Raw genomic sequence first — 21,869 nt, 5'->3', positions numbered from 1 at the left:
TTTGCTTACAAATTGTGCAAAAACAAAGCATAAAACAATAAAATAACAACCAATACGCCAGCAGGACATGAAAATCTTTCATAAAAAATGTGTATGTAACCAGAGTGAGCTACTGATGTATAAATAAATGAAAAGTCAAATAATCTCCAAACGTTTAAATATGTAAAAATGCACCCTGGGTGGATCTGTAGAGGAGCTGCAACGCATGTGTAAAAAATGTTTCCCCGGTAGATGGCAAATAATAAACGTGACAATAACTGAATAAAATTAATTGGAACAATAAAGAAATATAGAAACGGAGAAATAAATGAGACGTAGTTGCAAAATAACCTGAATGAATCACTGAAACCATTGCAGATTTTGATGAGAGAACACACAAATACGGTTGTTTCCGCCACCTACAGCAGAAAAAGAACAACAGGTTTTAAAAGTAAGTATAGGTGCAGCTCTTAATAAATAATTGTTCAGTTTAAATTTACAAAGTTCAGAGTAGAAACTCTCCGTCATCCTGTCAGTGTGACAGGAGAAACGCCAACCGTAAACTTTTTGCAGAAATGTTTTATAAAATGGTCAGAAATCCACCAAATATTAGCCCTTAGGAGTAGAAGGTGACGTTTTGTTGGATTTTTTTTGGTTGAAATCTCTTTCGGGCTCCTGATGGAAATCTGTCAATATTTCAAAAGAAAACCGATTCAGTCTCCAGAGCCCTGAAATTACCAACCAGGGTGAAGTCGACAGGCTGCTCACATGTGGACACTGCAAAAACAGACCTTAAAATAAGTAAAATGTTCCTACAATTTGGGTTTTTGTCCTTGATTTGAGCTGGTAAATGATATCATCTGCCAATGGAATGAGTATTTTGACTCCTAAAATAAGATAATTAGACACCGTGCACTTGAAATAACACGATGGAGATGAGTTGTTCCTATTTTAAGTGCAAAAATCTTATTCCATTGGCAGATAATCTTATTTACCTGCTCAAATCAATCACTAATTTTAAGAAAGTTTTACTTATTTTTAGTTCAGTTTTTGCAGTGGACAGCTTTACAATGAGGTCATATCGTTTAAACTTAAAATCTGGATAAATGAAAACACGCTCAGATTAATTTGTTGTAAAAATCATGGAGGACATCCACCACACACTGTAGAACAAAGTGCTTGTCTGAGCACCAATCCTAACTCCTGGATTTTTTTATTTTTTTGTCTGCATCTGCACCAAATCCGCACAACGAGCAGCTCAGATAACATGAAGCACATTGCAAAAAGAGAACTAAAAATAAGTAAAATTAGATATACTGCACTTGAAATAAGATGATGGAGATGAATTGTTCCCATTTTAAGTGCAAAAATCTTATTCCATTGGCAGATCATCTTATTTACCTGCTCAAATCAATCACTAATTTTAAGAAAATTTTATTTTATTTTATATTTTTTATTTTTAGTTCAGTTTTTGCAGTGGACAGCTTCACAATGAGATCATATAGTTTAAACTCAAAATCTATATAAATACAAACACGCTCAGATTAATTTGTTGTAAAAATCATAGAGGACATCCACCACACACTATAGAACAAAGTGCTTGTTCTATAGTGTGTTTACTTATTTGTTTTTGTCTGCATCTGCACCAAATCCGCACAACGAGCAGTTCAGATAACGTGAGGCACACTGCAAAAAGAGAATTAGATATACTGCACTTGAAATAAGATGATGGAGATGAATTTTAAGTGCAAAAATCTTATTCCATTGGCAAATAATCTTAATTACCTGCTCAAATCAAGTAAAAATACTCTCATTTCAAGAAAGATTTTCTTATGTTTTAGTTCTATTTTGCAGTGCGAGGCTGCGGGGAGATCTGTCCGACCCGACCACATGCACGCCTCTTCCATCCGATCTTTAGTTTTCTTGGGAGCAGAACTGCATCACACATTGAACCTGCAGACTTTCTGAGAAGCTCAGTTCCTCGGATGTTTACCCGGCGGGCTTTCGCCCTTCATGGAGTTGTGCTGAAGCTTTCTGGCTTTCTTTCCTCTTAACCCTGATCCGCTCTGCTGTAATTCCTCCTCATCCCCGTGTGGCGATGGCCCGTCTGACCGGGGAGAAACATCCACAGACTGAACACGTGCTCCTGTGTTTCTGCTCTCGTGTTCGTCATCCCGCCGTGGCTGCTGGCAGGCTGCCGCCTCGCCGCTTGTTTCTGGAAGGGCGCGTTTTAATCAAATTTCGGGGCCCTGTTGTCGGGACACTGCCAGGATTGAAGTCAGCTTCATAAAGCCCAAACAGGGGGGGGGGGAGCAATTATCATGAGCAAAACTTTCCATTAACGGTGACTCAGCTAATTAATTTAGCCGCCCGCTGTTAACCTGCCGCGGCTGCTGTGTTGTTGCTCCAGAAGATCTGAGCGGACTTTATTTGTTTGAAGTCGTGTAAAGGAGGGATGGCCGGCTCCCAGCGCAGCTCTGCCTGCAGCATCCATCACGCCGGTTTGTTGTTTTTACTGGATCACAAAGAGAAGAACTGCATTCGGTCACGATAGGGAGAGAGGGGGGGGGGGGGGGGCGGCTGACTAAAACCTGGCAGCTCTTCAAGAAGTTCAAGAGCATTCCTTTACAAACAGAACCAGCAGAGAAGCAACTGGAAGAGGATGGTGAGGAGAGGCGAAGGGAGGGGGGGGGGTGTTATGTTCTGCAGTGGCGGTGGAGAGATTTCCCTCTTCCCATCTGTCCTCCCAGGAGCTATCTGAGGAATCTGGTCCGCCAGTGCAACACGGCGCCTCCTCAATCCCTCCAGCTGGCTGCTTGGGATGTGTTTGGAGGGGGTCTCCTGACAACTGGCCCCATCAGCCCCCCCCCCCCAGGACTTGCATCCAGTGCATGCAAAGGTTCCCGCGTCCTCTGCAACTCAAGTCCCAGAAGGTTTTTCTCCCCGCGTTGGTGTGGGATTGTCATATTACCATTTACAAGATGTTTTATGTCTGCATGGATGATATTCTGCAGGATTCCAGCAGCACTTATCACTCCTGCTGGCTCTGGTGAAGCTTTTTTTTTTTTTTTACTCCCCTCCGGAGATGTTTGCAGGCCAGCAGCTCTTCGTCTGGCTGACCGCATGTGGTAGCTGTTTGGGGACGATGCAAAGCCGCCCGCACCAAGCTCTCTCTGGACGTTACCACGTCCCCAAACCACATCTGGAGCCCATTGTGATCCAAATATTCTCCGGCCCTTCCTCGATGGCTCCGCCAGCAGCAAGCGTGTGTGGTAGAGCCGTTTCCTGTGGCTGGATTTGTGAATGAAGTGAGAAGGGATGGCGTCAGACCACAGCCGCTGGAGGGACATCATAAATGGGTTTGAGTTGGATGGGGGAGAGAAAAAAAAAAAAGTCTGATTGCATTTTAACAAACTTAAAGTCTTCAGCCTCCGCTTAAGTTGCATTTGGATGCACAAGTCTTGTGGCGTATCACTGCAAAAAGAGAACTGAAAGTAAGTAACATTTTCTTGAAATAAGTGTATCTGTCCTTGATTTCAGCAGGTAAATAAGATTATCTGCCGGTGGAATAAGATTTTTGCCCTTAAAATAGGAACAACTCTTCTCAGTCATGTTATTTCCAGTGCATTATATCTAATTATCTTATTTTAGGGGTAAAAATACACATTCCATTGGCAGATAATCTTATTTACCCAAGGACAAATACACTGATTTCAAGAAATTTGACTTACTTTGAGTTCCCTTTTTGCAGTGAACACCTCAGAGCTGACCTTTACATCTGCTTTAACTGCACCTTCACCATGTGATCGCTGGACACTGCACTGCAAAAAGGGAACTAAAAATTAGTAAAAGTTCCATGAAATTAGTGCATTTGTCCTTGATTTGAGCAGATAAATAAGATGATTTGCCAATGGAATAAGATTTTTGCACTTAAAATAGGAACAACTCTTCTCCATCATCTTTATTTCAAGTGCAGTATATCTAATTGTCTTATTTTAGGGGTCAAAATACTCATTCCATTGGCAGATAATCTTATTTACCTGCTCAAATCATGGACAAATGCACTAATTTCAAGGGATTTTTACTTATTTTTAGTTCTGTTTTTGCAGTATGAGGACTACGGGAGTGAGCAGGACCAGCGGCCTGGTGTTGTGCTGGTTTTCTGAGGAAACAATGCAGCTCTGGAATCGGACCTGAGTTGAGGAAACAGTGTGTTCTGGTGCTGTGGAAGAAGATGGGCTTCAGAAAGGAGTTCAGGAGACTGAAATTCCTCTTTCTCCACCCCTTTCTTCCCTGTTAGGTCATCAGCAGAGTTAGTTTCATGTTATCTAATTTCTAATTAGTAGAAATTAGATAACAAATAGTTTGATTAGTTATATGTTCAATTATCTATTAGTATTTTTTTCTTGATTAATAAGGGTTAATTACCTTAGAGCATAAATAAATCAGAAGCAGAAAGGTCTTAGCTTTGTTAATTTGTAATAAAGATCATAACCTGGATTGGTAAAGAATTCATCCTTCAGATTGAGTTGGTGAAGTATGAGATTACGTTTGATGGATTGTGATGCTGAATGGTTTATGAACATTACACTGCAAAAATGGAATTAAATGTATGTAAAATTTTCTTGAAATTAGTGTATTTTTCCTTGATTTGAAAAGTTAGATAAGACTATTCACCAATGGAATAAGATTTTTGCACTTAAAATAAGAACAGTTCATCTCCATCATCTTATTTGAAGAGCAGGATGTCTAATTATCTTATTTTAGGGGTAAAAAAACTAATTCTTTATTTAGCTGCTCAAATCAGGGAAAATATACTTATTTCAAGAAAATGTTGCTTACTTTTAGTTCCCTTTTTTGCAGTGTAACACATGGTAAGATATCTTATCGCTGCTACGAGGAAGAACTTTGATTTGTTTGAGCTGGTAATTTTAATTTGCTGGTTTGAAAACAGGTTTCAGCTTTTGGTAAGATTAAGATTAATTTCAGAAATGGCTCAAGTCTAAAAGTCTGCCCTCACTGCAAAAAGGGAACTAAAAGTAAGTGAAATTTCCTTGAAATCATTGTATTTTTCCTTGATTTGAGGAGCTAAATAAGACTATTTGCCAACGGATTAAGATTTTTGCACTTAAAATAGGAACAATTCATCTCCATCGTCTTATTTCAAGTGCAGGATATCTAATTATCTTATTTTCGAGATGAATTGTTCCTATTTTAAGTGCAAAAATCTCATTCCATTGGCAAATAGTCTTATTTAGCTCCTCAAATCAAGGAAAAATATACTCATTTCAAGAATTTTTTACTTACTTTTAGTTCCCTTTTTGCAGTGCTTAAACGTCCCACCTCTGCAGCTCTTGTGGAGCCCACATTGTGCTAATAACAATAGTGGCACAGGATAGCTTTGCCGGCTCAGATGCATAAAGAGCACCATTGTTCCCTAAAATGACCAAAAAGCAGAGAGGAAACAAATTTATGAAGTAGAGAAAAAAAAAAACAGAAGTCAGAAAGAAAAACCCGGCAGTGCGGGGCCAGGATCTGTTTGGATTGGGAGGTTCAGGAACCGGCAGGAATGTGGAGAGCCCAAGTGAGCAAGAGGGAAATATTTCTTCCATTGGAGGCTGGAGTGGGTTATTATCGTTGGCCAGTTAAAGCCCCTTCAAATAGCCATGACATCATGGCTGGGACCGGTGCTGCAGGGGACAAACAAAGGAGGGCCTGTACCCGGAGAACCCAGGAGAGCTCCAGCAGCTTCAGGGTTCTCAGAAGGAGGCAGAACGGCGGGGTTAGAAGTCACATCTGGCCTCTTTACCTGCCCCAATCAAACCAGGAGAAGGAATCAAGCGTGCCAGACTGTATGCGGAGGAATCCAGCACGAGGCTGCAGCACGGCCAGCCGCTAAAATCACTCACAGGAGGTAGAAACAGTTCGAACGCAGGAGCAATGAATCCATTCATTCGCCGCCGTCGTAATTCAAACGCCGCACATCTGTTGGTGCCAGTAATCCTTTTTTTTTTTTATCCTAAAAGGGGTCGTCGGTTAGAAACGCTGAGACTGGAGGAATCCTCTGCTTGGTGTCTCCGTCTGCAGCCTGACCCGCTCATCAACTCTTCACCCGAAAGTTCGGCGCACATCACAAAGTGTCGATTGGGTTTCACTCGTTATGATTAATTTAAGCCCCCGGTCTTAGCTCGGCTGCATGATGTCAGCCAGCGACTTAAGATCCACAGCTGTCTGCTCTAACAGGGCTTAATAACAGAAAATGTGAAAAAAAAAAAAAAAAACGATCGTATTACTTCCAACTGCAGCTGAGACGCCACGATTAACTCTGAAGCCGCTCTGAGCGCCTTTAAAACGGTTTGCTGTGACGGTAACAGGGTCAGAAATTAATGTACCACTTTGCAAAGCTTTAAAGTCCTTTCCCTGCCCGTGTAGTCATGTGCTGACTGATTTCTGTCCCCCTGTGTCTGCAGATGACTCTCGTTCTGGGAACGCAGGACCAGCTAACGGAGCAGAACCCGAACCGGGTGGGGACAAACTGGGTAAGAAGTCCAACATCCCGCTTTCAACAAATTCTGCCGCCTTTCAGATGTATTCACACCCTTCATGGTCCGACCACAAACTTTAAACTTGTTATCAGGTGCATCAACCCTCCAGACCACTCAGGTCTTCTGGCTCCAGCCTGCTCTGCAGAACCAGAACCAGACATGGACACTGCAAAAAGGGAAATAAATTTAAGTAAAATCTTCTTGAAACGAGTGAATTTGTCCTTGATTTGAGCAGGTAAATATTCTTATCTGCCAATGGAATAAGATTTTTGCACTTAAAATAGGAACAACTCATCTCCATCAGCTTTTTTGAAGTGCAGTATGTCTAATTATCTCATTTTAGGGGTCAAAATACTCATCCCATTGGCAGATGATCTTATTTAGCTGCTCAAATCAAGGACAAAAACACTCATTTCAAGAAAATGTTTCTTACTTTTAGTTCCCTTTTTGCAGTGGAGAAGCAGCATTTAGTTCCTATGCTCCACTGATCTGGAACAAACTTTACAGAAAACTGTAAAAGTGCGGAAAGCCTGAGTTCCTTTAAATCAAGATTAAAACACATTTGTTTAGGATTGTCTTTGACTGTTCTAGTTAAACTGTTTTAAACATAATTAGTTTATAGTCAAACTGTTTTTAATATTTGCTTTTAGTTTCTATTCTCCCATGTTTTATTTTGTTTCTACATTTTATTTCAACTTGCTTTTATTGTGTTTTATTTTCTTAAATTTTAATCATGTAAAGCACTTTGCATTGTCTCTGTAGTAAAATGTGTTATACAGATAAATTTGCCTTGCCTTGCCTTAACAAGTTGTATCGAGGCTTTAGGTCATAGATCAACATAGGAGTGGTGCATACTTGTGAAGTTTAAGGAACATTATGCACAGTTTTCTTTTTTTTTTAACCAAATAAAAAACTGTGCAGACTTCTACTCAGATACCCCCCAACCAAAAAAAAAAAAAATGTAGCCAACTGCCTCCAGAATTAAGCTAAATTAGTAAATAAAGTCCGCCTGTCTATAATTAATCTGAGTATAAATCCAGCTGTTCTGTGGAGGCCTCAGAGGTTTGCTAGTGAGCAAACAGCTTCATGAAGACCAAGGAACAGAGCATTCAGGTCGGGGAGAACGCTGTGGAGAAGCCTTAAACGGGATTAGGTGATAAAACAATATCCCAAGCTTTGAACATCCTACGGAGCTCCGTTTGATTCATCATCTGAGCATGGAGAGAGGATGGACCGCCTGCAGACCTGCCAAGACATGGACGTCTGATATAACGGAAGTGCCGGGGGGAGCAAAGCATCAATCAAAGAAGCAATGAGGATGCCCGTGGTAACTCTGGAGGAGCTGCAGATACATGACAACTATCTTTCCCTTCTATAATTTGGTCTTTATAGAAAAGTGGCAAGAAGAAAACCGTTGTTGTTGTTTTAAATCCAAAAGTCCTGCTTCTGCAGAATACGTAGCTCCGGTAAAAATTATACTTTTTCTGTCCTACATGCAAAGTTAACCCTGTATATCACCTTGAATGCACCATTGCCATGATGAAACACAGTGGTGGCAGCATCATGCTGCGACGATGCTGGGGCAGGAAATCTGGCTAATTGGAAGATGTACGGCGCTCAACGCAGGAAGAAAAACTGCAAGAGGCGGCAGAAGACCTGAAACCGGGGCGGAGGATCACCTCCCAGGAGAACCACACAACCAGAACTGCAATGAAAGGGTTTGGAAAGCAGCATATTCATGTGTTATAAGGGCCTAGTCAAAGTCCACTCTTAAATGCCATGGAAAATCTGCAGCAAGACTTGAAAACTGATGCTGAGGGACGGACCCTCTCCATCCCATCATCATAAAAGGCGGCAGGGCAAAAATTCCTGGCCTGCAGGTGGGAAAAGCTGGTGGACACATACCCCTAAAACACATGCAGACGTACCTACGGCGAAATTTGGTCCTGACGCAGATGAGCTGAATAAAAAGGCTCACTTTTTTTAGATTTTTATTAGTGAAAGATGATGAAAACCATGCATCGTTTACCTTCCACTTCACAAAGACGGATTACTTTCTGTTGGTCTCTCATGAAGTCCCAGTAAAACACAATGAATGAACAGCACAGTGTCAGGATTTCTTTTTTTTTTTTTAATAGCCCAGTAACAGTTTATCGGTTTAAAAGAAATACTTACAGCTCGGTTACAGACAACAATCAGAATGTGCCCTTTGTGACTAAAATGTATCCTTACAATCCTCTGATATCCAAAGTAAAGCTTTCCTGTGTGTCTTCTTGAAAGCTCGTCCTCGCTTCACGCAGCCTGAAAAGATGAGGAGGAGGGTGATAGCGTGTCCCGTGGGCAGCACCGTGCGCCTCAAGTGTGCCGCCGGCGGGAGCCCCCGACCGGACATCGTGTGGCTGAAGGACGACAGGCCCCTGACAGAGCGGGAGGTCGGCGAGGGCCGCCAGAGGAAGTGGACTCTGAGTCTGAAGAACGTGGTGCCGGAGCACAGCGGCAGATACACCTGCAGGGTCTCCAACCGAGCGGGGGAGATCAACGCCACGTACAAGGTGGAAGTCATCCGTGAGTATCTCTGCAAAGCTGGCTGGGTTCGTCCCTGCTGGAGAAAAGCATTTCCACAGTAGAATCATTCCCACTGACGTATTTCACCAAAGGGATGAAGGTTCAGGGTGGTGTTGGCCAGAAACTTCAGTTTTCGTTTCATATTACCAGAGCACCTGTGTTTGCTAATGTACCAAACTACAAACAGGGCTTCTTCAATTCAGTTCAATTAAATTTTATTCATATAGCGCTGATTCACCACACATGTCATCTCAAGGCTCTTTCCAAAGTCAAAATTCAATCAAATCCTCCAGGTTGGTCAGAAAGTTTCCTCTCTAAGGAAACCCAGCAGGTTGCATCAAGTCTCTCCAAGCAGCATTCACTCCTCCTGAAAGAGCGTAGAGCCACAGTGGACAGTCGTCTGCATTGTTGATGGCTTTGTAGCAATTCCTCATACTGAGCATGCATGAAGCGACAGTGGAGAGGAAAACTCCCCTTTAACAGGGAGGAAAACCTCCAGCAGAACCAGAACCAGGCTCAGTGTGAACGCTCATCTGCCTCCACCCACTGGGGCTTAGAGAAGACAGAGCAGAGACACAGAAAGCACAGAAGCTCACATTGACCCAGGAGTACTTTCTATGTTAGATTGTAATAGAGGATGATCTGCCTCCCTGGATGATGTCACAGCTAGCAGAACGCCAGACCAGGTGTACCTTCTACACTGCAAACAGGGAACTAGAATTGAGTGAAATTATCTTGAAATCAGTGTATTTTTCCTTGATTAGAGCAGGCAAATAAGACTATTTGCCAATGGAATAAGATTTACGCACTTAAAATAAGAACAATTCATCTCCATCATCTTATTTCAAGTGCAGTATGTCTGATTATCTTATTTTAGGGGTAAAAATACTCATTCCATTGGCAAATATTCTTATGTAGCTCCTCAAATCACAGAAAAATACACTTATTTCAAGAAATTTGTACTTACTTTTAGTTCCCTTTTTGCAGTGTATGAAGAACAAAAAGTTAAAAGCTGAAATAACAACAAACAATGCAAATTGGAGAGCAGTAGGAGAACTCAGCAGAATGAGAGAAATAGACCCTGATGTCCTCCAGTAGCCTAAGCCTATAGCAGCATAACTACAGAGATAGCTCAGGGTAACATGAGCCACTCTAACTAGAAGCTTTATGAAAAAGGAACGTTTTAAGATTAGTCTTAAAAGTAGACGGGGTGTCTGCCTCACGGACGGCTTCTTCTGGCTTTCTTTCAACAATGGCCGTGTTCCTCCCACTTTCCCATGAAAGCTAGATTTTGCGGCGTACACAACTGATAAATGCCCTTGGAAACAAATCCACATGAGCTGTGGATCTCAGCAGCTCCCCCAGAGTTCGAAAAGGGCTCCCTGGCTGCTTCTCTGGTTATCGCACCTCTCGGTTTAGGTGGCCGGTTTACTCTCTCCGTGTTCAGCTTGTAGATCGAGCAGAGCAAAGCGTGGGATGTTGTTTTATAACCTAACTCTGCTTTGCAATCCTGGCGTGAATGCTTTTTTTTGCGAAGCGCCGTGGCTGCAGGAAATGGACTCAAATCGGCGTCATCGCATGTTTGGTCCCGAAGACAAAGCGTCCTTCCTCTCCTGCAGCCAGATTGCGATCAGCGGGTCTGGCTGCTGCTCAGCAATTATGTACATGAGAAGCACATTGAGGAAGCAGAGAGCGAGGGCCGGTGCCCCCGCTGGTTCTGCAGGGAGGCGACCGTCAGCTCAGAGACCGTCCAGCAGCCAATCTGGAGCAGATTAAAGCCCAGCTGTCTGCCAGACCCCCCCCCTCCAGCCCCCTGAGAAACGTGTGCTGTACAACCAGGAGCGCAGAGAGGAAACTAATCACACATACTTCTAGTGTTACATGTGGTGTTCCCGCCTCTCTCACAGCTACAGGCCCCTCCCTTTAGGCTGCGTTTGGATGCTTAGCTTCTATCTGCAGAGGCGCCAAAACGCGTTTCTGACGGTTTCCCTCTCGTCACGCCTGTGCAGAAAGGACGAGCTCCAAGCCGGTTCTGACGGGGACGCATCCCGTCAACACCACGGTGGACTACGGCGGCACCACGTCGCTCCAGTGCAAAGTGCGGAGCGACGTGAAGCCGGTCATCCAGTGGCTGAAGCGCATAGAGTCCAACGAGGAAGGCCGGTACAACTCCACCATCGAGGTGGGGGACCACAAGTTCGTGGTGCTGCCCCTGGGGGAGGTGTGGTCCAGGCCCGACGGCTCCTACCTCAACAAGCTGCTCATCAGCCGCGCCAAGGAGGACGACGCCGGCATGTACGTCTGCCTGGGCGCCAACACCATGGGCTACAGCTTCCGCAGCGCCTTCCTGACCGTGCTGCCAGGTGAGAGCCTCACAGCGACCGCCCTGAGGAGAAACCAGGGTTGTGAAAGTTATCAGTGGGTTGGAACAATCCTGAAAGGTGAATTTGTTCCATTAGTCCGTTATATATCATATATTGAGTACGCTGCAAAAAGGGAACTCAAAATAAGTGCAAATTCTGTATTTTTCCTTGATTTGAGCAGGTGAATACGACTATTTGCCAATGGAATAAGATTTTTGCACTTAATATAAGAACAATTCATCTCCATCGTCTTATTTCAAGTGCAGAATGTCTAGTTATCTTATTTTAGGGATAAAAATACTCATTCCATTGGCAAATAGTGTTAGTCAGCTGTTCAAATCAAGGAAATTATACTAATTTCAAGAAAATGTTACTTACTTTTAGTTCCCTTTTTGCAGTGATAGATGCATTTGAATCAGAGTTTTCTTCTACAGGACTGTCTCAGAAAATTAGAATATTGTGATAAAGTTCTTTATTTTCTGTAATGCAATTAAAAAACATGAAATGTCATACATTCTGGATTCATTACAAATCAACTGAAATATCGCACGCCTTTTATTGTTTTAATATCGCTGATTATAGCGTACAGCTGAAGAAAACTCAAAATTCCTATCTCAAAAAAACATGACATTTCATGTTTTTTAATTGCATTACAGAAAATGAAGAACTTTATCACAATATTCTAATTTTCTGAGACAGTCCTGTATTGTGTTCAAAATATGAGCGGTTTGTCAAAAAAGGGAGTAAAGCTCCAAACATTTGTAGCAGCTTTTATTTCTATACATGCTAAATACATTTAAAAAGTCCAAAACATTTACACTACCAGTCAAAGGTTTGGACTCACCTTTGTCAAGCGACGGCTTTTCCTTATTTTTTATGACTTTCTAAATTGAAGATCCATAGCAAAGACAACATCAAAGCTGTGACTCAAAAATATATAGAGTTATGTATCAAATGCAAAATTTTAAAATAACTCCCAAGACCTTGTATATTTTAGCTTTTTCTAAATATCCAAATGAAACGGTGTAAGAAAAATGTGTCAGACCTGAAAAAAGGAATTTTATCTTGTCTGTGAACCACTGATCCACTGGAAAAAGAGAACTGAAAACAAGCAAAATTTTCTTAAAATTAATGTATTTGCCCTTGATTTGAGCAGGTAAATAAGATTATTTGCCAATGGAATGAGTATTTTTACCTCTAAAATAAGATAATTAGATATACTGCACTTGAAATACGATGATGGAGATGAACTGATCCTATTTTAAGTGCAAAAATCTCATTCTATTGGCAAATAGTCCTATTTACCTGCTCAAATCAAGGAAAAATACTTTCATTTCAAGAAGAATTTTCTTATTTTAGTTCTATTTTTCCAGTGTCTACAGTCAGATCTACGGTCACAAACAGCCTGTTTGCTCCTTTTCTCTTCGTGCCGGTCAGTCTCTTCTTTGGCAAATTAAAAAATCGTAGCCTCTGCTGCAAACATTGTGACTTTAGTAACTACGGGTAACTAGAGCCTGTTTTTATCCCTCCAGATCTGATTTATGAGTCTTTGCCATTTTGGTTCTCCTTTCACCCATTGCTACGGTCATTTTGGGTTTCCTTCCATGTTAAAGCAGCTGAGGTCCTACAATTTACTTCTTTTGTTTACAGTTAAACCCAAAATGATTCACACCTCCACCAGATTTAGGTTCAAAATAAACATCTGATTTTGCCATGTTTTTTTTTTTTTCCTGGCTGGAGGGATTTGAATCTGATGGCGAATCGGTGGAGGAAGCTAAAGATTAGGATCCTTCCTACCTCAAAGATCTCACTGCAAAAACGCAACTAAAAATAAGTAAAATATTCTTAAAATTTATGTATTTTTCCTTGAATTGAGCAGGTAAATAAGATGATCTGCCAATAGAATAAGTTTTTTTGCACATAAAATAGGAACAATTCATCTCCATCATCTTATTTCAAGCGCAGGTCTAATTATCTTATTTTAGGGGCCAAAATACTCATTACATTGGCTGATAATCTTATTTACCTGCTCAAATCTAGGACAAAAACACAAATTTTAAGAACATTTTACTTATTTTTAGATCCGTTTTTGCAGTGCTGGAAAACGGCCGGTCAGCAGTTCTGAATAACCAAATGTTGTGTTTTTATTAGCTGTAAGCCATCGAAATAAACACGTATAAAAGCTTAAGATAAATCCCTTTGTGTTTAATGAATATGTAGGATTGATGAGTTCCACCTTCAGAGTACAGAAATAAACTGCCTTTTTTATATATATTTAATGGGATTTACTTGTAGCTGCTGCCTTTTTCAGAAATAACCGAGCTTTGCCACACGTGTACACTACAAAAAGGGACCTAAAAGTAAGTCAAATTTTCTTGAAATTAATGTATTTTTCCATGATTTAAGCAGGTAAATAAGACTATTTGCCAATGGAATAAGATTTTTGCACTTAAAATGTGAATATTTCATCTCTATCATCTTATTTCAAGGGCAGTATATCTAATTATCTTATTGTAGGGGTCAAAACACTAACTCCATTGGCAAATAGTCTTATTTACATGCTTAAATCAAGGAAAAATGCATTAATTTCAAGAAAATTTGACTTACTTTTGCTTCCCTTTTTGCAGTGTATCGTACCCAATATCTATCATTTCATGAAACGTTTATTATTTTTAGGGTAAAAAACAAGGTGAAATCTTCCCTTATTTGTCTCTCCTCTCGTTGCAGGCACGAAGCCCCCCGTCTCCCCGCTGGCAACCAGCACCAGCTCCCTCCCCTGGCCCGTCATCATCGGCATCCCTGCTGGAATAGTCTTCATCTTCGCCACGGTGCTGCTGTGGTTCTGCCAGAGCAGGAAGCACTGCCCGCCCCCCAGCTCGCCGGCCCAGCAGCCGCTGCAGAGCTCCCACCGCTCCCAGTCGTATCGAGAGAGGGAGCGGGCGTGCCCCGCTCCGTCGTCCAGCTCCTCCGGCGCCGACAAGGACTGCCTGAGCCCCACGAACTACGAGGAGTACCTGGCCCAGCAGCAGCAGCTCCTCCTCAGCCAGGCCGGACCCAGCGTGCCGCCGAAGATCTACCCCAAGCTCTACACGGACATCCACACGCACACCCACTCCCACGTGGACGGGAAGGTGCACCAGCACCAGCACATTCATTTTCAGTGTTAGCCTCAGCGTTTGTGGATCCTTCCTCCAGGACGATTGCTTGGAAAACTCAAGTCTGTGCGGCTGACCCTGGCCAGTGTGTCATCCAGTGAAACTTCCACATTTTGGTGCTTTTTTTTTACCGTTTAGAAGCTCAATGCAACATTTATAATGACCCTTGTGGAGCACTTAAGACAAAAAGCAAGGTTGTTGGGGTTTTTTTTTTACAGGACGTGAGTCCGGCTTAATCCTCCTGTAATCCTCCTGAGAGACGTTCCTCAGCTGGGTTTTCCTAGACGGAGGCTTGGAGCCAGCGAACACCAAGGATGCAGATAAAAAAATGGTACTAAAGCTTCATAGAAGAGCTGGTTTACTGACTCAGGTTTTCACTGTGTTTAGATGCAGTTGTTAGGAATGCTGACCACTACGCTGCCGCCTCCATCCCCCTCCTCTGTTCCTTTGAACAGACTGGTAGCTCTTCATGGCATCCAGATGCTCCCAAAGACTGCAAGGGTGGACGGATTGTGTTCCCACCCCCTACGTACAGTTCCTTGCAAAAGTATTCCCCCGCCCCCCCCCCCCCACTTTAATTTTACCTATTTTGCTACATTCCAACCTGTAATTTAACAAAAATGTTATCTTAATTTATGTGATGGATCTGCTCTATGGAGTGAGCTTTGTTCCATTATTGTTGCAAACAAAGACGTTTTGTAAATGGAAAAAAAATAATAATAAACTTTGAAAAACTTCATCAAAAAAAGGTTTTGAGACTATCTTTGCTGTTTTCTCAAATTTTATTTGATCAAAGAAACATTTAAACATTTTTTTCATATTTAATTATTTTTACAAATTTAATTTTTTCAAATCAGACTGAGTTTTATGAATTGCATTATTTTTAAATTGCCTTTTTACAGATTCTCTTCACTTCTGGGGCTTCAGCTTTCCTCTGGAGCGAGGAGCAAAGACGCATTTCTATTGGTCTGCATAAATGTTAGCAACATTTTCATTGGTCAATCTTTGCGCGTCAAGAGCGGAAAAAAAATTAAGAGAATGTGATCTATAAAACGCAATTTGAATTTGAATGTAATTTATAAAACTATGTGAAAAGGAGATCTGAAAATAAAAATGTGAAAATATAAAGTCTGCAAAAAATGTGAAAAAATAAAATTTGAAAAATAAAATTGAAAAAAAAAAACATGATTTTTTTTTTTTCATCTTGAAAAAAATAAAATCTGAGAAAACACCAAAGTTACTCAAAACCTTTTTTATGTTTAAGAGTCTCGCAAAATATAATTTTTGCATTGCATTTTTTTCCTAATTTCCATTTACAAAACATGTTTTTTTTTGCTTGTTTTTTTTTTTTATATATAAAAAGTGTTCTTTACTTGTATTAATTATGGAAGAAAATTCACTCTATACTGCACAAAATGGTCTAAATTGATGAAGTGAAATGAAAAGATGTTAACTGAAAAAAGAAATAAAAGAAAACATGAGAGTTGGCAGACACGTGGGTATGGATCCTCCCCCTTTGCAATGAAGCCCCTGAAAGGTTTTCTGCTGTAACCAAACACCTTCAAAAGTCCCATAATTAGTAAAATGAAGTCCACCTGTGTACAATCTAAGTGTCACATGACCTGTCGGAGTAAACACACCTTTTTTCTGAGAGAGGCTGCAGCACCACTAAGCAGGAGGCATCGCTCCCTGAAGACCAAGGAGAGCTCCAAACAAGTCAGGGACAAAATTGTCGAGAAGTACAAGTCAGGGTGGGGTTAGAACAAAATATCCAAATCTTTGATTATTCCTGTAGCTCAATCAGATCCATCATCTTCAAATGCAAAGCAGAGAGGACCGCCAACCAGAAACCCATAGACCAGACCAGGAGGGCATTTATCAGAGAGGCAGAACAAAGATGGAGGATCAGTCCATAGGACCACAATAAGCCGTACGCTCCATAAAACTGAGCTTTATAGAAGAGTGACCAGAAAATAGTCCCATCTCAGTGTAAAGGCATGTGGGCGACTCTAAACGTATGGAGGAAGGTGCTCTGGTACTAGATTTGAACTTGAAGGCCAGACGTGGTGCGCTCAGAGAGGCTGATCCAAAGCTACTTGCAGCTGGAATTGCTGCAAAAAGAAAGTCCTGACTGATCTGTTGTTTGCTTCCCCATAAAAAAATACATCTTTAAAGTTCTATGCATGTTCTCTAAGTGAAATGGTGCAAACTCTAACAATCCGCTTTAATTCCAGGTTGTGAAGCAACAAAACAGGGAAAACTCAAACAGGGTGGGATGGGGGGTGAATACTTTTTGCAAGGCACTGCAAACCGTTCTGGTCCTCTGTAACCGTATTATTTAACTTTCTTTCTGTAGGTTCCCATTATTAGTCTTTAGCATGTTGGGATGAACCAGCAGAGACCACCTCTTTATCCAACAACAGTTTATTAAGCTGTAGTCAGAATATTTAATTTATTTTCTTAAAAATGTATCAAAGGTTTATTTTTCAGAGTAAGGCATTTTTCATATCTATGTAATAATAATAATAAAGTATACTGTTTGTGTATTACGCCTGTTGAATCCATCATTTTAATCCAATGTATGCCAACATGTAGGTTCTTTGTATATGTCATTTTTCAGTATTGACAATCTTGTTTTAAAATATTTGACAATCCAATACATGATATTTTTGATTAAATGACCAGAAATAACAGTCACGCCAGAACATCACAGGGCAACATGTGGCGCAGCCATGCATTCACATCCGAGGGGCAATTTAGAGACCAATTAACTTAACAGTCATGTTTTTGGACTGTGGGAGGAAGCTGGAGTACCTGGAGAGAACCCACCTGTGTACCGTGCACTTTTCACCTTTTTTTTTTTTTTTTACAAAATCCCAATTTTTCTTTCAAAATTCTGTATATATGCTGATACGTATTCAAAAAATGTAATATATATAAAAAAAAGTTAATCCTAAAAGTATTTGCCCCCTTACAGATTTCTTTAATTTCTGCATTTTTGTCAACACTTAAATCTTGCAGACCGCTAAACACATTAACATCAGCCAAGGACATCCTAAGTAACGTGTGTAAACGTTACCACACCCTGAACCCAACATCCATCCAGCAGTCAGTCCTAAATTTTATTTCAAGTCAGCCATTTTAGAGGGTTTTTATTTATTTTTTTGTATGATCGACCTGTAGCATTTCAGACTTTGACTAGGCCACTCCAAACTTTTAGGGTTACATGATGACGGCTGGACTTTCTCCTGCAGGATTTTCCAGCATTGAGCAGAATTTGTGGTTCTTTTGATCACTGCATGCCAGACTCTACATGGCTCTGCCCACTTTACGCACAGTTAGAATTTTTATTATTTTTTTTAAACACCGGGCAGTTTTCGTTGATGCACTCAGAATTGGGTTGTGACTCATTTTGCATGGCTTGCTGACTTTGAACTTGATGAAGATAGCAGAAAAGCACCAGATGACGCCAGGGCTTCCCAAATAATTACTGACTGTTTTAAGTTTGTGCTGGACTTCAAGCAACGGGGATTCTGTGCCTTTGATTTCCAAAAGGAAATGGGAAAACTCTTGCAGTCCACTCGTCGTGAATCTCTTCCAACCCCCTGAGTGGTCAGTCCTCTCAGGGGTGCACCTTTCCCTTACCATGCTTAGATACAACACTGACCTTGGCATGGTTGACTAGGTCAAGGTCAGAGCAATAAAGGTTGTTTTTTTTGGGTTTTTTTTTCAAAGTCCAGTCCCTGAGATTAACTATCCTGCAACTTATGGACACAACCCTGCTCCAATATAGCTGAATCAGATTCCCTCACCAGCAGACTGGTTACCTGCAAACCCTGATAAGTCATTTTATTCAGGTGTGTTGAAGGGATGCATCTAAAAAGCTGCAGGATGGTAACATTTTCATGTGAAAAATCCCTTTAGTTGGTTTTGTGTAATATTGTAATTTTCATACAAACAAGAATTTGGTGTTTTCCTTCATCTATGAGCAATAATTTTTTAAAATGAACTTAAATAAATACCGTTACAAACCTTTAATTTTCTGCCTATAAAGTCAGCTCATCTTGTTGAGGACTACAGAATGAGATCGTTTATGGTGCAGTGGGGGAGGTCTCTTCCCCCCCCCCGTCCCCTTTGAGCAGGTTAGAGTGTCTGAGGGTGACACAGAGTGCAGCCGGCTCAGAAACAGAGCAGCTCTGATAAAAAGCCTGACCAGATAATGTAGAGACACCGAGCGCAGTCTCACGGTGGCTCTTTAGATGACTGATGTGTCCCTGCAAGACTACACCGACCCAACATCACCCCCCCCACAGTTAAGTGACTCGTACCCCCCCGCCTCATTCAGGTCCAATCTAGGTAGGATTTCCTTTCACCGTGTAGGAAGTGCATTGTCCCGCTCTGGGAGTGATGTGACGGGAGCCTGTGATTGCTGAGGAAAGAAGGGGAGCTTTGTGTCGTTGAGCAGCAGGAACCGCAGCGTGGAGATGAGCCTTGGCTCCAGACAGATGACAGGAGACCACAGCAAACTATAACAATGCTCTAATGTTACAGCGCATCCATAACTAATGGTCCAAAAGCTCACAGACACTGGTTACTTTTAAGCCAAATACTGCCCTCTAGTGGTAACACCCCAAGAAAAGAGTCTTTAAATGGAATTATCAATAAAACTAGTAAAGGATCTTTATTACACAGTTAATAGAAACACTGAAACAGAAACAAACTACAATAAAAAGGACCGTCAGAGCAAAAGGAGAGACAATTAGTATTATTTACAGAGGAGCTCATCCTTTTTGGACTTTGGATATCAGCTCATCGCAGAGCTTGGTGAGCTCTTCCACCTCTTTTCCCTGAAACACAAAACGTACCACGAATAAATTCACACAAAGCCGTTATATTCTCCACACTTAGTGTCCGTCGTTTCACTAAGACGAGCTCTAACCTTCTGATCCAGGCTCTTCTCCAACGACTGAATCTTCAGCTGCTCCCGCCGCAGTTGTGCCTGAAGAGCCGAAAGCTCCGCCTTATATTTGTTTCGCACATCCGCAATTTCTTCATTAGCCCTGAAGATGAGAAGTCAATCTTAGTCTCTAGACTTAAAAACAAAAAAACCTAAATCTAGGTTCATGGTTTAGTGTCTTACAGGTTAATTTTCTCCTCGGCGTGAGTCTTCAGCATCTGGTAGCGTTGCTCCCCCTTTTTTATCCTCGCCAGGTAGTCCTGTGCGCAGGCCTTCAGCGTCTCCTCGTTCTGACGGGTGCAGAGAGAATCTTTTTATATTTAGTTATAAACATCACGGTGCTAGTCAAGGACTTCTAACAGAAACGTACCTTTTTGTAGCCCTCCACTACTTCCTTGTACTTTTCGAGTCTCTTAAACAGGTCGCCGAACGATCTCTCCATGGAGTTCAGGTCGCTGGACACCTGCTCCTTCTCCGCCAGAACCTTGCTGAGATTATTCTTGGCCTCCTCCCTCTCCTTCTCTTGATTGGCTGATTCATTAAAGATAAAAAAATAAAATAAAATAAAATGCTTTTAGGATTTAAACCGAAAAGAAAAACCAAAGCAATCAATCAAATGTGCCGCTTATTAACTCACCATTCATGTTTGCAATTAACAGCTCAAATTCTGCAATTACTTTCCTGTGAGAAGTGAAATATGATGAATAAATATTTTACATGACATTTAAAGAGCAGATATTTAGTTTTACTATCATGTTCTATAAAGCTTAAGGAGCACCATTTATTTAGCCAATACAGGAAGCTCTACTTTAAAATCTGTAACAATTACGAGTTGTCAAATCCAAACTTATTTTCCTATAACAAGGATTTTTTTTTCAGTTAGTTTCTTGAAATGTTAACATAAAAAAAAAAAAAAAAAAGTAAAATAAAGGGTGGAACTGAAATAATTTCACATTTATGTCATGTTTGACCCAGAAAATGTATATAAAAAACCCCCAAAAATATTAGAATGATGCAATTCAAAGATAAAAATGATTAAAAACAAAAATTAATAAACCAACGCAAGAAACTATTTGTTTAGAAATATATATTTATTTTACTCAACAAGTTATTAGTTCCTAACAAGGAACTAAGATGGCAACGTAAATGTTTTCCACACTCATCCATGCCTGGAAATGAAAACAGACTCCAGACTCAGAGCTCACCTCATTTCTTGACCGTCATCTTGCAGCTTTTTAAACTTGGCACTCCACTGCTCCTCTTTCACGCTGGCCTGTTTGAGAAAGATTGGAATAACTTTTATCGCCTTTGGTTCTGTTTTCACTCGTTAAAGAGATTTAAAATCAGAGCGAGCTACATAAGAAGGCGTCCAATGGTCCTGCATACCTCGGCCTGCACCCTGGAGATGGCTGCATCCATGTCCTTCTGGCTGTACTTCAGCACATCAATGATGGCCTCTTCGACATCTGCAGTTTCTGGAAACGGAGGGACCAGACTCTGTAGGATCGGAGGCTGGAGAGAGAGAGAGAGAAACGAGCGTGATGAAAACCAGTCAGGAGGTCCAACATCAAACTGCTCGACGGATTCAGGCTGAGACTCACGGGGGCCGCTGCATCCTCCACCAGATTGATGACATCATTTTGTGGCCCTTTAGTTGACTCTGTCTCTGCATCATTGAGCCTATGAGGAAGAGACGATGTTCACGTTTAAAGAGGAACTGAATGAGGCACAAGATGTTCAGAGCAGAAACTAAACCAAAATTACTCCAATTATCAACTACCGCATGTTCATTTAATAGTTTTTGCTCCTGATGAGCTAGATTTGCTAAGGAGAGATCAGTATTATTAGCATCATCAGGCTTCTATACACTTGTTTATGAGAGCAAAGAGAAGTGCAGAGAATTAAACAAGTTATATTTGACCAAATCTGGAATAAAACTCCCATTTCACACTTTCCAGCATTAAAATTCAGAAAGAAAAAACAATTTTGCCTATTTTTTTTAAACTACAGGCACCCTTAAAGCACAACATGGTGTGTGCTCCTATTCATCAAAATCCTGACTTTCTTGAAAGCTGAAAGGAAAAACTTCACTCGCATAAGTTAAAGACCTCTGATATTTTGGCAGAACTTAACTCTGCAAATGTCAGAGAGAAAAGCAGAAGATGGTAATAAGCATTTAACTGCAGAGAACAGTTGATCAGAACAGAAACTAGTCAGACTGGTATTAGTTATTTTGCCATTTTACACTTTTGTTTTTTTCTCAGTTAGTAAAGTCTTTGTTTATTTTTAATAATAGGAAGTACGT

The 21,869-nt window shown here is 41.1% G+C and overlaps 2 protein-coding genes across 2 annotated transcripts in view; one reads left to right on the top strand and one right to left on the bottom strand.

The window, feature by feature from the left end:
* The window catches only part of LOC105927685 (fibroblast growth factor receptor-like 1), a 47,009-nt gene extending 31,658 nt beyond the window's left edge, over positions 1-15,351 (top strand). The window contains exons 4-7 of the mRNA XM_012864583.3: positions 6,450-6,518; positions 8,805-9,089; positions 11,099-11,452; positions 14,180-15,351. Coding sequence (XP_012720037.2) covers positions 6,450-6,518; positions 8,805-9,089; positions 11,099-11,452; positions 14,180-14,619 — 1,148 coding nt within the window. The 3' untranslated portion in view covers positions 14,620-15,351. The remainder of the gene's footprint in view (positions 1-6,449; positions 6,519-8,804; positions 9,090-11,098; positions 11,453-14,179) is intronic.
* Positions 15,352-19,257: 3,906 nt separating this feature from the next.
* Positions 19,258-21,869, bottom strand: part of tacc3 (transforming, acidic coiled-coil containing protein 3) — a 9,173-nt gene continuing 6,561 nt past the window's right edge. Inside the window, exons 10-17 of the mRNA XM_036150930.1 lie at positions 21,115-21,244; positions 20,951-21,076; positions 20,770-20,837; positions 20,202-20,245; positions 19,935-20,095; positions 19,748-19,854; positions 19,547-19,667; positions 19,258-19,454 (exon numbers count right to left, since the gene is read on the bottom strand). Coding sequence (XP_036006823.1) covers positions 19,389-19,454; positions 19,547-19,667; positions 19,748-19,854; positions 19,935-20,095; positions 20,202-20,245; positions 20,770-20,837; positions 20,951-21,076; positions 21,115-21,244 — 823 coding nt within the window. The 3' untranslated portion in view covers positions 19,258-19,388. The remainder of the gene's footprint in view (positions 19,455-19,546; positions 19,668-19,747; positions 19,855-19,934; positions 20,096-20,201; positions 20,246-20,769; positions 20,838-20,950; positions 21,077-21,114; positions 21,245-21,869) is intronic.

This window comes from Fundulus heteroclitus, chromosome 19 (assembly GCF_011125445.2).
Source record: "Fundulus heteroclitus isolate FHET01 chromosome 19, MU-UCD_Fhet_4.1, whole genome shotgun sequence".
Taxonomy (NCBI): domain Eukaryota; kingdom Metazoa; phylum Chordata; class Actinopteri; order Cyprinodontiformes; family Fundulidae; genus Fundulus; species Fundulus heteroclitus.
The sequence above is the reverse complement of the archived record's forward strand: the minus strand, read 5'-3'. Positions and strand labels throughout refer to the sequence as shown.